Raw genomic sequence first — 14,984 nt, 5'->3', positions numbered from 1 at the left:
GAAAATATTTCTTCTGAACTGCATTTAATGTTCATCAATAGGAGCTTTTTAGTTAATAACAGCCAAAATTATTTCTGTATGTTATAATCAATTAGTTAATAATTAAAGCTGCAAGAGCTGAAAACAGGAGAAAGAAATTCCAGAATTTGAAACTGTTCCCTTTCTGCAGCTCTCTGCTCTCAGTCCAAAGGAAAAGCTTCAGTACAGTTACAGATGTTTCATACTGCTGAACAGTAGAATCATGTCCAGGTCTTGTCATCATTTCCCTGTCTGACAACGCCAGTGTGGGCAGAGCTGAGTAAATGTTCTGCAGCCCAAAAATACAGGCAATGAGTAGATACACAAGTGTCACGTCCTCTCAAACTACCTGAATCATGAAGTTTGTGCCCAGTGTCGCTAAAAAATGATCAAGTACTTCAGCTTTAAGATGTGTACCTTAAAATAAATTGTTACCATTCACTTTTTGCTCATTAGTTGTAACCGTTTCCTATGTATCAAATAGCTTTCCTGTTGCTCAACTTCTTGCAGTGTGAAGTCATAGCTAGCTTACAGACAGTGGCTTTCAAAGTAGCTCCCAGGTTCCCAGTGGTTACGCCAGTTTTGACCGTTTTGGTTTATCTGGTGTTTGTTCAGTATTTATTCACTGCAAAGCACAGTGATACAAGTAAATAATAATAATAATAATAATAAGATGACAAAACCAGAATAAAAAAGGCCCTGGTCTTCACCGACCATTAATGTTCAGTGTCTCCTGAACTGATTTATACATAAATATATACAATAAAATGCTGCGAAAAGCGTTTCAACTTCGAGGACTTAAGAGTGATCAGAATGAGAGTAGCGTGGAGTTTAACGGTGAATCGTGTGCAGCGGTGAGCGCTTTGGTGTGACGTAGGGAGCGGCGTCAGAGATCATCAGAGTGGAGAGGCTGAAGCTGATGTGAGTGACGTCGCACACAAACAGAGGCAGAGCTGGTGAGCGGTCGAGGAACGAGGGCTGATGTGACCAGGAGGGGGCGGGGTTACCTGGTAGAGACAGTGGCAGACGCTGCGGAGCTGCGGGGGGAACTCGCTGGACGAGCCGATGATGGCCTGGAAGAAGCGGTCGGTGATCTGCAGCAGGTTCCTCTGGTTCTCCTCCAGGTTCTCACCTTGTTCCAGCCTGGCAGGACAAACAGGCGTCACAGAGCGCAAACAGAAAGGCTGGGGTTAGTCAGCTGTGGCGGCTGGTCCCATGAGTTTTGGCTGGGGTGTGGTACGCAGGTCGGTTTTCGGATGTGCTATGACCATAAATCACCACTAGGATACGCCTAAGCACACGCACCACTATTTTAAAATACTCATTTAAATTAAAATAGAAATACACAGTATGCGTTTTCAGTCATTTATTTATTATATGTTAATTTCCCTGTCTATAATTTAAACAGGCATTTTTCCATGACTCTACTGTTAAAGTCAGGCATGTCCCTGATAAGTGTCTCCTCCACTGATTGTATGGACATTGCATCTGGACCAGGGCTGAAGGGAGTGCAGGCAGGTCGCATGGCTTCAAAAAAATGGGTGTTAATTTTACCACTGGAGCCGGTGTCACGTACAATTTTTACCCTCAGATTATTTTTGTACTTCCAGTGTTTTCATACATTAGCACCGTTAGACTATTTTAAAAGAGATGGAATGTTTAAACAAAGTGAGAACATAACCACTGTGAAAACACTCCAAAACGCTTGACTTTCTCTTTGACTTTTCATTCTTTCCCTCACTCAGTTTTATGATAAATGTTTCTATGAATTATCTGAATAGTTCTTGGATGAAACAATAACAAATAAACTTTGTTAGGATATTCCTCCAGTCGTATCACATCAGTCAAACTCACCTGGTGGGGTCCACCTCAAAGCTGATGTGTTCAGGGGTGGTGATGACCCCTCGTAACAAAGGCTCCAGCAGCTTCTGCAGGTACGCCGCCCCATAGACCTGACAAGAAGACCGGCTCATCAAACACCTGGACAGGACTGAACTCCTCTGACCTCATGCTTCTGGATTTGTATGCTGTGGCGTTTCCTACCTTGAAACAGAAGGTCATTATTTTACTGGCCAGGCTGTTGCCTCTGAAGAGCGTCTGCATGGAGTCGGCCAGCTCCACCTCTTTGGAGAACATATTCCAGAGGAGTTGGTACAGGAGATGGCGTGAATCAAACAGCGTCACCAGGACACGAGCCAGCTCGTCCTGGGTTTAAAACAAAAACGTTCACATGTCTCTGCAGAGAACATTTTCATTTTTAATTTACATGAACACTGCGGCTCCAACCTACAGACATATACTGAGTGGAATGAAAAGTTTGGGCACCTTCCACTTACTTAATTGTTCACATTAACACTAATTTGGACCAGGGGTGCCCAAACCTTTGCATGCCATTGTATGATCAATATGTTTCTTCACTTCACCATTTACTTGACAACCATTCAGTTTTGTAAAGATTGCATTACCTCAAGGTGAAAAACACTAATGTAGTTCTTCAAATTCACTGAGACAGGTTTCATAAACAGTGTGTACGTCGTCCAGTCCATGCGTCCATGAGATGTTCACCTTCTACCATGAGTATTTCTATCAGCTGTTACTGATCTGAGCCTCTCTATATTTCCCAACATAAATCAGAGATGAGCTCACTCATCAGTGTCCATAAGACATTTTTCAAACTATCGGTATTAGTTCTAATCTGGGAAACAAAAAATGTAGAATCTCAATGGAGAAATTCCCATCCATAACCTATTGTGATAGTGAGGACGTTGGCCAATTAACTGGTTTGGCAAATGGCTTTTGGCTGCTCTGGACTATGGTACTGAGCTTTAAAATCCACCATCAGGACCAGTGTCAAGGAGCGCCACAAACATGGAGCACAAATACAAGCGCTCTACTGAAGACAAAGATTGGAAATGGCTGTTTGAAAGTGTTTGAAAAGCTGAACAAAGCCAGAAAAGTTAGGGGTGGATTCCTTTATATTTGTTTCCAATTACACCTGGACTCATATAAACACTAAGGTTGAATCAGATTCAACTAGTGGATTTTGACACGGTGTGGGCAAAGAAGTCCATAATGATGAGCAGGTCTGTCAGTGCGTTTGGCCCACTGACTGTAAATACGGAACAGGTTACAGGTGGTCCGACCTGAACGGCCTTGTGGAGACCTCTATAAATACTCCTCTGTGCATGTCTGAACACATGTACATGAGAGAATGATACTGAAACCATCCTAATTCCAGGAGAGTTCCATACCCACTGTGAACCAGGAACCACATTGGCCAGAGCCATGGCGATGGGCAGCTCCCCCTGGTCCCCCATCATGGTAACCAGCTCCACCAGCCTCTCAAAGCGGTCCGCCAGAACCGTCTCCGCCAGTGTGTCGAACTCCGTTCCCTGCTGCAGGATCTTGGTCAGCACTTCCATGAAGGTGGCTCGAGTCTGCAGGTCTTTGTGGTACCCCAGACCTGCACAGGAGCAAAGGACCACGCTCTAAATCACTGATTCTCAACTGGTGGGTCACGACCCAAAGGTGGGTCATAACCTGTTCACAGGAGGTCACCTTTGTCTGGACAAAAAATTATGTTCAGAAACACTAGTTACACTTTATCATTCAAATTCCTTTTGCATGAATGCACCGAGTGGCGACACGGTGGTGCAGTGGTTAGCACTCGTGCCTCACAGACAGAAGGTCCTGGGTTCGATTCCAACACCAGTCGATGGGGGGTGGGACCTTTCTGTGTGGAGTTTGCATGTTCTCCCCGTGTCTGCGTGGGTTCTCTCCGGGTACTCCGGCTTCCTCCCACAATCCAAACACATGTACTGATAGGTTAATTGGTTAATCTAAATTGCCCATAGGTGTGAATGTGAGAGTGATTGTTTGTCTCTATATGTTCAGCCCTGAGATGAACTGGCGACTTGTCCAGGGTGAACCCCGCCTTCACCCCTATGTAGCTGGGATAGGCTCCAAGCGACCCCCAAGTGACCCCCTAGTGAGGATAAAGCGGGTTCAGAAAAAGCGGGTTCAGAAAATGAATGAATGAATGAATGAATGCACCGAGTGTGTTAAAAATGGCTCTTACTGAAAGGTTCTGATTGTTCTGTCAGCTTTATGATTAATGCTTGAATAAGTGACTGAAGGCACTTGAATTTTTAACTGAGTGTACTTTTTAGTTTTGGTTCAAATGTACCTAATTTAGTGTTAAAGAGAATTAGCATGTTGGCCTGTGTGGACCCACCAGTTCTAGATGTGGTCTTTTTTACGCTGTTGTGTATTTGTGCATGTTGTACCGCATTTGTCCAGCAGTCACCGCCAAAGCGTTCTGGAAATAGCAATGTGATTGTAAGACTACTGTATTCCAAAATTACTAATATCTCCCAAAATACTGGTCCTATCAACTTGTTGTTTCCAGATTTTGTGTGAATCCCAAGGCACACATACACACATGCGCACACACAGAGGCCACTTGGCTTTTATAATATAGATATTTCCATATTTAGCATCACCACCTGCTGGTCATTTTGGTTTATCATTAAACTTGTCTTCTGTATTTTCATGCTGTGATATTCTGGATTATCTCAAGTTCAAATCACACCATTTTTCATTAAATACATTTCAGAAGTTTAAATTTTGGGTCGGATCAAGTGAAAGTGACCATCAACATGAAAAAGTAAATTTGCACACATGACTTATCAAGTGGGCTCATTTTTTTAGCTAAAGATCTCTATTTAATGGAACTATTCTCCTTTTTAAAACACCACTTACACAGTACAGGAGAAGTTCTGAACCTTCTGCTAGGCTGCGTTAAATTAACAAAAAGACATGCAAAAGACTGTCAATGACTGAGAAATTTAAATTCTGAACGATGAAGTTTGTGAATTCATACATTGGTCACATTTAAAAAGACTGTGAACTGTTACAGACAAAAGACTCTTTATTTGTAATTTACCTACATCAGTATGGACCAGCACAAGTTATAACACTGTGTTAGTATTAAATACATTAAATAAATCATTGTGATTACACCTGGCTTGTTGTTTTAAAAAAATAAGTCAACATTTTGGGTGACGCATACAATGGTAAAGAGTCATCCACGTGTTACTATGGCAACCTGTCCACGTCTGACCACATTCTCATGTCAATAAAACACAAACTTTTCAATATTTTACTCCAAAATCTATTTTCAGCATAGTTGAACATAGTATCTAAAAGGTTTTTTCCTACTTGATATCAATTTCTGTCAAGAACCGCATGTTTTTGAATGTTTGTGTAAAGCTTAAAAAATTGATGTTTCAAGTCCACATTTTACTGAGCAGTAATTTGACATTTTTCAACTAAAAATTTTATCTCCCTGAAATAATGTTAAAGTGCTTCTAAATACTTACTCAAATATGTCTAATACATGTATATAAGTTACTCTGCTGACACGAATGACTGTTGAACACCAAATGTGTCCACGTGTTACCGCTTCATCACAGCCTTTTATCAGTTTGGGTGGCAGCTCGTCCCTGTGGGGTGATAGTGGGTCCTGAAGCCGGACCAGTTGTGAACCACTCAACGTCTTTCACGTCACTCACGCTGTGATAGTTTTAATCATTCGGACGACTCACCGATGGAGTGCATGAGGCCGCTGTCCACGTTGGCGTTGAGGAGGTTGGACATGGCCAGGACGGTGCAGTGGCGAAGGGAAGCCAGGCGCCGCGACATCCCTCTTTTGCGTCCCCCGACCGCCTGTCCCTCGTCCTCCACCTCACTGCAGTCATTCAGCAGGTTCATGAACAGGGTGAAGTACCTGCACAACGACAGGACGTTTATTCGACAAACCAAACACACACATGGATGTGGCAGACACACAGCTGAGCAGACCACGTGTTCTCACTTAAGGAAAAGCTGGGATTTGGCCTCCATCAGTTCCACTCCGTCTCCCTCCTCCGGCTGCAGAGGAAGACCGGCGAGAAGAGACACCACGGCCTCCATACTGGCCTGGTCCAGGTCCCTGAAGCCAACACCACACAAACACAAAGCACAGTTCAGAAGACAGCGCCGTTACCCAAAGAGCGGCTCATGTGACGGAGTCGTACCTCGTCAGGCACTTGATGTCATCGTCAGCCGCTTGGTTGGAGGTCCCCATCACCCAGTCAGTCAGGTACTCCACCATCTTATTCCTACAGACAACAGGGTTCACCAAATATTCAGACATTACAAAACATTCAGCCTTACAGACCCAAACATCCACCAGTGACCAAAACCATCTACTGATCTGAACTGTTTAATACCTGTTGATCCACTAATCCTATCAATACATGTCAATAATTGGTGTCAAATACAGTTCATCATCTTTTCATGGTCATCAGATATGAGCCATTTGGACGTTCAGAGGCTCTGTAGTTACCATGGAAACACCGTCATTGATTGACCAGTAAAACCTATGCAGTTGGATCAATGACAGTGGATGGACACACTGGGTTTATGTTCAGTTATTGATACAATTTACAGAAAAAGTCATTTCTTCTTCAGTTTTCTCTGTTACCTTTTTAACCTTTGGATTTATTCTGAGTTTTCACAAACACCTAAATTAAATATAGGAAAATCCATGATTTACACTGAAAAATGCAAAATACAGAGGATATCAATACAATAAATGGTGATAAATCACTTACGAAAGGTTAAAGAGAGGGAACAATTCATTTGGGAACTGACATAAAAGTAGCTCCGGGTTTTTATGGGTTAATGTACAACATCCTTTGGTACTGTTCATGTGTATTACATAATTATTTCCATAAATAGACTCATGAAGACATATTTCCCCACCTCCATTTTCAATAATAACATCACACACACCAGATCACCTACACAAACCCACATAAATACACTGTGGAGCGCCATCATGAGCTTAGGGTTAGGACAAACAAAGGTCACACATGGCATTGAGGCATTTTTCTGTTGTAAACTGTGATGTTCAGGACATTAAAAGTCCCCTTGAACACACACAAATACAAAACTGAGTTTTATAAAATGTCATTATCAAAGATCCGCTAACTGAACTCATTAAAAGGTTACATTTTGTACTATACAGGGGTTGGACAAAATAATGGAAACACCTTAAAAAATCAACAAAATATAATTTAATATGGTGTAGGTCCACCTTTTGCGGCAATTACAGCCTCAATTCTCCGAGGTATTGATTCATACAACTTGTGAATTGTTTCCAAAGGAATTTTAAGCCATTCTTCAGTTAGAATACCCTCCAACTCTTTTAGAGACGACGGCGGTGGAAATCCACGTCTTACTTGAATCTCTAAAACTGACCATAAATGCTCAATAATGTTGAGGTCTGGGGACTGTGCCGGCCATACGAGATGTTCAGCTTCATTAGAATGTTCCTCATGCCATTCTTGAACAGTTCTAGCTGTATGGATTGGGGCATTATCATCTTGAGGTGAAGGTGTTTCCATTATTTTGTCCAACCCCTGTACATAACTATGCTTTGTTTTTAGGAAGTGAATTATTTCCACTATTAATCACAAGTTGAATCTAATATGTTTGTTTCAGTTTTAATTTATGTTTCTCTGATTATGTTTAATGCTGTTAAAAGTTATGTTTTCCTTCCACTTTTGCCTCCTGAGTATCTAGGGTTTTTCCCTCTATTATAAGACTGAGACGCAGCATCCACGTGGAAACCAAACTGATCCAACGGTTGCAGTTCATCCACAGTTCAGTTTTTAAGTTCAGAGTATTAGACAAATAAGCAATACACAGATCTAAGTGTGTGTGTGTGTGTGTGGGTGTGTGTGTGTGTGTGTGTGTGTGTGTGTGTGTGTGCTGACCTGAACTTCATCTCCTGGCAGAAGGACAGGTCGTCCCGTCTCTCCATCATCACCTCCACCAGCTGGCACAGTTTGGTTTTGATCTGGATGGCATGGACCACGTTGCCCAGAATGCGCACATACCTGAAGGCAGACAGACCAAAACGCTGTAGTGTGCAGATGTGGGAGCAAAGCTAAGGAGTCAGGGAGGATTTCATCTGCTCGTACTGTATATTCACCAACAGATGCATTAAATATAACATTACACTGCACTGTGTCACCTCACAATGTTAAAAAAGCATAAAGACAATACTAACTAACACATACCTGGTTAACAATAGCTAGTACTATTACAAAAAACTACATGTGAGATCCAGTCCTCTGTCTCCTGCAGCAGATCAGAGCACACAAACCAAAAACCTGTTCTCAGACTCCACATCACATTCACTGTACATATATACTATGTACAGTACATATATATATGTACTGTACATAGACAGTATATACAGACTCTATACATCTTTTCCATGACTTTCCAAGCATGGAGGACATAAATTCCATCACCATCCACAACCTTTAAGCAGATGGCCAGAACTGCACATCAATTAACTACAGCATAAAAATTCTACAGAATTTACTTTTCCTCTCAGTGACAGTTGTTTATATTTATTATCACTTCAAATCCAGGTCCTTAAATTATAAAAAAGACTTCACAGGCACTGGGAAAATTACATTACAAATGTACATAACTAACCAAAAAGGGACTAACCGACCAAAAACTAACTAACATAACTAACCAAAAAGGCACTAACCGACCAAAAACTAACTAACATAACTAACCAAAAAAGGACTTCAAGTAAATATTTCTTGTTCCTCAGGATTGCTTACTCAATGTAATGGCACATCTATTTGAGCTTCTACATTGTTTTTAGTTAAATACAGGGTTCATAAACACTTTTCAAGGTCAGATTTAAGCACTTTTCAAGCACTTTGAAGGGTCATTCTGAAAATTTTCCAGCACAGCACAATACCACTGGGCTAAAATACATATCTATGGGAATGCATATACTCTGGATTATCTTTTTCATAAAAAAAATTCTGTTTCATAATAGCAAAAAGTTTAGAAATGGAATAACACAAAGTTTTAACCAAAAAAAGGGAAACCACTTTGTGTTCGTCAGACACACTCGCACCAAGCCACAGATTAAGATAAAAAAGTACCTGGAGTCGACCTGAGAACACCCAGCAATTTTCTTTTTTAATATAAAGTTTTATTTTTCTAAATGTATCACCTCTCTGTAAGTAGCTTTGGCTTGGCATCTAACCTGGCAGAGTTAATATTAAAAATAAATAAATAAGTCACATTACAGTTATAAATTCAAGCACTTTCAAGCACTTTTCAGACATTGAAAACACAACACTGAAATTCAAGCACACGTAAGAAACACTGTAAATAACAACAACCCTCCCAGCACCGCAACTCTGCAGAACCCTAGAGGAAGTTATGAGCTTCTATCCTTTCACTTCATGTGGCCTTTTCTGAAGATGCAAAGCTTAGACGCTTATTTGGTGGATTTCATTACAGATTTAAAAAAAAAAAAAAAGAATTCCATAATTTAATTTCTTTTCCAGATCAGGAAATAATATGTTTAAATTCCAGGTACCTTCCAGGTTTTCCCTGACTGCGGGTTCTGTGGTGCAAGGAAACAGCAGAATCTACGGGGTACGATTCCCTTCTATGTACTGATTTCAAACCGTGGGATTGTGGGATATATGGTGTACGTTAAGGGTGTCAAAGACTAAACTCAGACTATAATAATAATACATTTTATTTATAGGCGCCTTTCTTGGCACTCAAGGTCACCGTACAGTAAAACAGTAAAACAGGAGAGTATAAAACAAGCAATAAAACAGAGTAAAAAATGAAAGGCAGGTTAAAAAATGTGTGTTTGGTATCTTGGTGGCTGTTACGCTGCATGGCTGAACAGAAAGTATAAATTTCTAGGATTGAACCCCAAAGCTGCTGATGATTCCATGTCCATTCGTCAGATGTGAACAGGAGCTGAACTGACCTGACCAGGTTGAGCATCATGGTCTCGATGCTGGCCTGTCCCAGGTGTTCAGAGCTGCCCTCTGTGTGGTTGTCCAGCAGGTTCTTCATGATTGCAATGGTCTGCTCCACAAACTGGGTGTTAGTGTCGTTAATAGGAACCTGGAACACAGGACCACAGCCGAGTGTATTACAGACATAAACACATTTAGACACACGCGCACCTGCAATAAAATGGTACATCAAAAAATACTACAGGACCATTAAATGCTCTGTATTTTATGGGCTTCTAATATGAAGTCAGTTCAATAATGACACACAAACGGCTGCTTGATCTGATAATCTCATCCATTTTATAGACCAGGACTAATGTGTGAACCAAAGTTACAATTGTTAAAGAAAAGAATGAATTTAAAGGGGAAAAAAAAAAAAAATATATATATATATATATATATATATATATATATAAATTTAAATTACAAGGCAAACTTGAAAATGCAGGTAAAAATCACGGTCATTGCATTATCCTCCTGGATTCGCTCTGTGGTCAGTACATGACTTTGGTTCATATTGTGCATGAATAAAATGTCATTCCACAATATGGGAGATTGAATAAACACTGGCTGCGTATATCACATTTGATGATGAGGCATTCTTTCATCTTGCTTTTTTCAGCCTAAAACTTCCAAATGAAACAAAAATAAAGCTAAATAAAAATAACGTCCCTGTATCTCAGAGTCATGTTCTATCTGAATCAACCCCCAGTTGAATGTGGGAGGCTGTCAGGGTCTGTTCTACGAGGGCCGTTCAATAAGTTCATGGCCTCATCCAGAACAGAACAACACAGACTGATAATTTATATTTTATTTTTCAACATAATCTCCATTTACAGCAATGCACTTGGTCCATCAATGTTCAAGCATCACTATCCCATCACGAAAGAATGCAACATCCTGTATTATAACAACCAGTATTTCTGGGTGAGGCCATGAACTTATTGAACAGCCCTCGTATGTTTCAGTCCTGTGGTCTGGATGCAGATCAATCTCCCAATAGAAGTGGGCGGGACCTTCACTAATTCAGTCAAAGTCCATATACGACTTCTTGTCAGTGATTAATAGGAACTATATTGATATCTGTAACCATTTACATGTTATAAGTCATTAATAATGGCACATTTTTATTTAAAACATTCATCAAAAATTCAAAAACTCAAAATTTCTCAAAACTGTGAATAAACTTTGTAGACATTGTCCCAAGAAAGCTACGTAAAAAATGTGAAATGACTAGTAGTTTCAGAGAAGAAGATGTTTCAAGAAATTGATAGGAAAGACGACGATGAAGACGACAAAAACGGTGATGATGATGATGATGATGATGGCAGACACAGAACCTTCACAGTAACTCATGGCCTATCAGCCTGTGAACTAAAAACTAAACAGAAGTGGTCAATTCCTCAAAATATAATAACACTATTTAAATTCTGCTGAAATAAAAAGCAAAACTTATATCCACTATATCCACTTTTAGTACTATTTGTGGTAGTATTAACAGTTATGGACATTTGTTCTACCTATTGGTAATTATCCTCGCAGCAGATGATCTACTTTTTAACGGTTCAAGTTCAGTCTGCAGTGCATCCATGTGTCTCTCTCTCTTTATCTCTTCCTTTACCCTCTCTCTTTCACCCAAACTGGTCAAGGCAGACGTCCATCCTTAAGGAGACAGGGTCAGGGTTTCTGCCCGTTAAAGAACTTTTTCCTTCCACTGTCACCCAGTGTTTACTTCTGGAGGATTCTGTTGGGTTTCTGGAAATTGGCTTAGAGTCTGGTTTTGACCGGCTTTACATGTAAAGTGTCATGAGACAACTTTTGTTATGATTTGGTGCTATATGAATAAAATTTGATTGATTGAACTTAAAGTTTACATAAAAATAAAGCACTAATTAGTAGTAATTAAAGAACATTTCAAAACCACAGCTAATGCTAACAGACATCACTAAAGAATCACTAGAAACTTCATTAATGCAACAAAAAAAAACCATCATGCACCTCTCTGTAAAATACTATTTTTACACTGGGACTCAGGCCATTAAAATGCACATGACACAGACAACTCACAATTCCAATTTCACAAACCATAGACTGCTTTTAGAAACTCAGTCTTCCATTCTTTTCAGCATCTATAAATCAAGGCTTTGATAATAACTAGAACCTCGAAAAACCAAAACATATACTCAATCTAGTCAACTCTGCAAGATAATATAAAACCAAAATTGAGCTAATATCAAAAGCAAACTGACAGACTAAAGAAAAATAAAAACTAGTGAGTATTTCATAAGTAGAATATGTCCCGTTTGCACTCACTGGTCCCTGTGTGTCGAAGAATTTGCCGATGCTGTTCCTCAGTTTGTTGAAGAGCATGGGGTAGAGGGCGGGGCTTAGCTCCAGTCCCAGCAGGTCTTTGACGTTGGTGCGGACGTGGAGGCCGACGCGGTCGTGTCCGCACACCAGCAGGGACAGCAGCCTGTCCAGGAAGCGGCTGACGGGCGTCTCGCTGGAGGCCGACGAGGAGCAGGAGGCGGCCGAGCTCACGGCGTTCGGCGCCTCACAGGGACCCATGGAGATCATGGAGTGTTTCCGCTCGGCCATGGGGCCCATGGGTGGGCTGTAGGTGGCCGGGCCGGGGGTGCTGCGCTGCTGCAGACAAACCCCGCCCAGAGCGCACAGGAAGCCGGTCATGTTGATCCACTCCTGCTGTAAGAGGACACCGGGAGAGTTAGTGACACACAGAACATAGAATAGACTAACCCATAGAACAGAATAGAATAGAATAGAATAGAATAGAATAGAATAGAATAGAATAGAATAGAATAGATCTATATTGTCACTGTCACAGGAACTATGAAAATCACTTTAGCAGCAAAAACACTTGGTGCAAAAAAACTGCACAATAATATCACACAAAATACTGAAAATGTAGGCATGTGCAAAAAGCTACTGGATAAAATATTAAGGCAACTGTGGCATGAAATATGGGTTTGTCTATTACCACAGAGCCAATCAAATGTTAGCATTTGTCCCAGAGCCAATCACAGATATTGTTCCATGAACTCACTGTCCTCTTGTTGCCACAGTACTGTGGTCATATATGGAGTATACTTGAGTTCATTTTTCTACCACAGTACTGTGGCAACTGATGGAAGAAACCACTAATTAGTGATAGAATACAGTATAGAATACGAATCATTGTTCTAAATACTCTGTATGTTGTTTTATGGAGTTCTTTGCTCTGTGCCGTCAGTGAGGCTGGAGGAGGGGGGCGGAGCTACATGTCAGATGTGCCATGTGACTTTTCAGTTCTGTGTCAGTTCTATGTATTGAGTGATGTGGTCTGAATGCTGCATTCTGAATGTTGTCTTAGTGGCTGATTTATATTAAAGTTGGATTTACCTACCGGCGCCGTACAGACCCCCCACCCTCCATTTGAAAATTTTCAGGAAAAAAGGAAAAAAAAAAAAAAAGCTACTTCAACAGGGAATTGAACCTGAGTCTTCCGCGTTGCAGTCAGATACATTATCAAGTGAGCCATAGCTCCGCTGATAAAACTGACCTACTTGCTGTGTGACTGCCTTGGTACTTTTCGGGATGTAACACGTTACCAGTGTAGACATGATATAACGAGGGCACTGATTGGCTCTGTGGTAATAGACAAACCCATAGTCGTTGCCACAGTACTGTATATTGATATCTCTAATCGTTTACATGTTATAAACCATCAAAATATGGACCATTATAAGTAAAAGCACATTTTTATTTCAAAAATTTGACAAAAATTCAAAAACTCCAAATTTCTGAAAACTATGAACAAACTTTGTCGACATTGTCCAAAGGAAGATACATTTAGAATGTGAAATGAATCTGATCAGTAGTTTCATTGCTGAAGTTCTATGAAGAAGGTGATACCAGACACTGCCTTCACAACAGCTCATCAGCCGGTGAGGTAAAAAACCTGAAGTTACTATGTTCAAAACTGAGGTCAGGAACAAGCATTAAATATGGGGGATTTAGAAATAAAACTACGCTCTCCGTTCTACATGGTCTTCCAGATCAAGAACTAATTCATGGTGATCCATATTGACATGCAGCTGCCTTCTTTTCCAAGAAAACCATCAAAATATTCAAATGTGCACTATCTGTCAGTGACTGGAACAAAGAATGTCCAGAATCTGGATCCATTTGAAGATGTAGATCTGGAGAATGTTCTGGAAGGACCCACAAACCACAGGACAAACCCAAATGTTCATATTAAATAGTGTTTGTTCAGTCTGTCTGCACCTGTAGGTTTTTACAGACAAGCATGATTAGAACACCCCCCCCACCCCCCCACCCCCACCCCCCCAGTATGGGTATGAATCAGATTGGGGAATAGACAGGATGTTTACATTCAGCCATAGGAAACAGAGTAACTATCCAGACATTTAAAGTCCTGTCCAATAATATTTCTGAGCCACTATTCAATCAAATGCAGTACTATGGCACCCCCACCAGGCCAGTTGGAGTAACGTCTCTGACATCAGAGCAGTAGTCCAGAAACTGAGCCTGGTTAAACACATACGTTCTGTGGTTATTACCTCCACCAGGAGGTTTTGTGATCACTTTGCTTTGTGTGTTTGTGTGCATGCATACGTGCGTGTTTGTTTGTTAGCAAGATAACTCAGGAAATGTTGATACTGGCACAAGGAACAAATGATTACATTTTGGTGGCGATCGGGGGTGGGGTGGGGGGGGGGCTTGCATGGGAGGCAGATCTGTCTTGGCGGAGGTCTGCCCTCTCTGAGTGCTTTTCTTGTTTAGACTGTATTAGTTAAATGATAAAGGACACGGATCAGGAGTCAGACTGGCTGTGCAGTCTACCAGGTGAGCCACTGAGGTGCGTCATTTGTAAAGGTCTTACCTGCCCATCATCTGCTTTGTTTTTGGGGAAGTTCAGAATCTGTTTGGTGGCCTGGTCCCATTTGGCATATGTGTCCTCCCACGCCTAGAGAACCCACATGAACAGCCATTAACAGTAAATACAGATAACACAGAAAAACAAAAAGGTATTTATCCTGT

At 40.9% G+C, this 14,984-nt stretch overlaps 1 protein-coding gene across 3 annotated transcripts in view; it reads right to left on the bottom strand.

Annotated features, from left to right (window-relative positions):
* Positions 1-14,984, bottom strand: part of LOC115416215 (neurofibromin) — a 205,312-nt gene that overhangs the window by 120,771 nt on the left and 69,557 nt on the right. For 2 of the 3 annotated variants that reach the window (XM_030129958.1, XM_030129960.1), the window contains exons 19-29: positions 14,827-14,910; positions 12,237-12,626; positions 9,893-10,032; positions 7,842-7,964; positions 6,096-6,179; positions 5,894-6,010; positions 5,625-5,806; positions 3,270-3,481; positions 2,062-2,223; positions 1,873-1,970; positions 1,026-1,161 (exon numbers count right to left, since the gene is read on the bottom strand). In XM_030129958.1, coding sequence (XP_029985818.1) covers positions 1,026-1,161; positions 1,873-1,970; positions 2,062-2,223; positions 3,270-3,481; positions 5,625-5,806; positions 5,894-6,010; positions 6,096-6,179; positions 7,842-7,964; positions 9,893-10,032; positions 12,237-12,626; positions 14,827-14,910 — 1,728 coding nt within the window. The remainder of the gene's footprint in view (positions 1-1,025; positions 1,162-1,872; positions 1,971-2,061; positions 2,224-3,269; positions 3,482-5,624; positions 5,807-5,893; positions 6,011-6,095; positions 6,180-7,841; positions 7,965-9,892; positions 10,033-12,236; positions 12,627-14,826; positions 14,911-14,984) is intronic. The other variant, XM_030129959.1, reaches the window with a different exon arrangement.

This window comes from Sphaeramia orbicularis, unplaced genomic scaffold (genome assembly GCF_902148855.1).
Source record: "Sphaeramia orbicularis unplaced genomic scaffold, fSphaOr1.1, whole genome shotgun sequence".
Classification (NCBI taxonomy): Eukaryota; Metazoa; Chordata; class Actinopteri; order Kurtiformes; family Apogonidae; genus Sphaeramia; species Sphaeramia orbicularis.
Note: the sequence above shows the minus strand (reverse complement) of the source record. Positions and strands in the feature narration are given on the sequence as shown.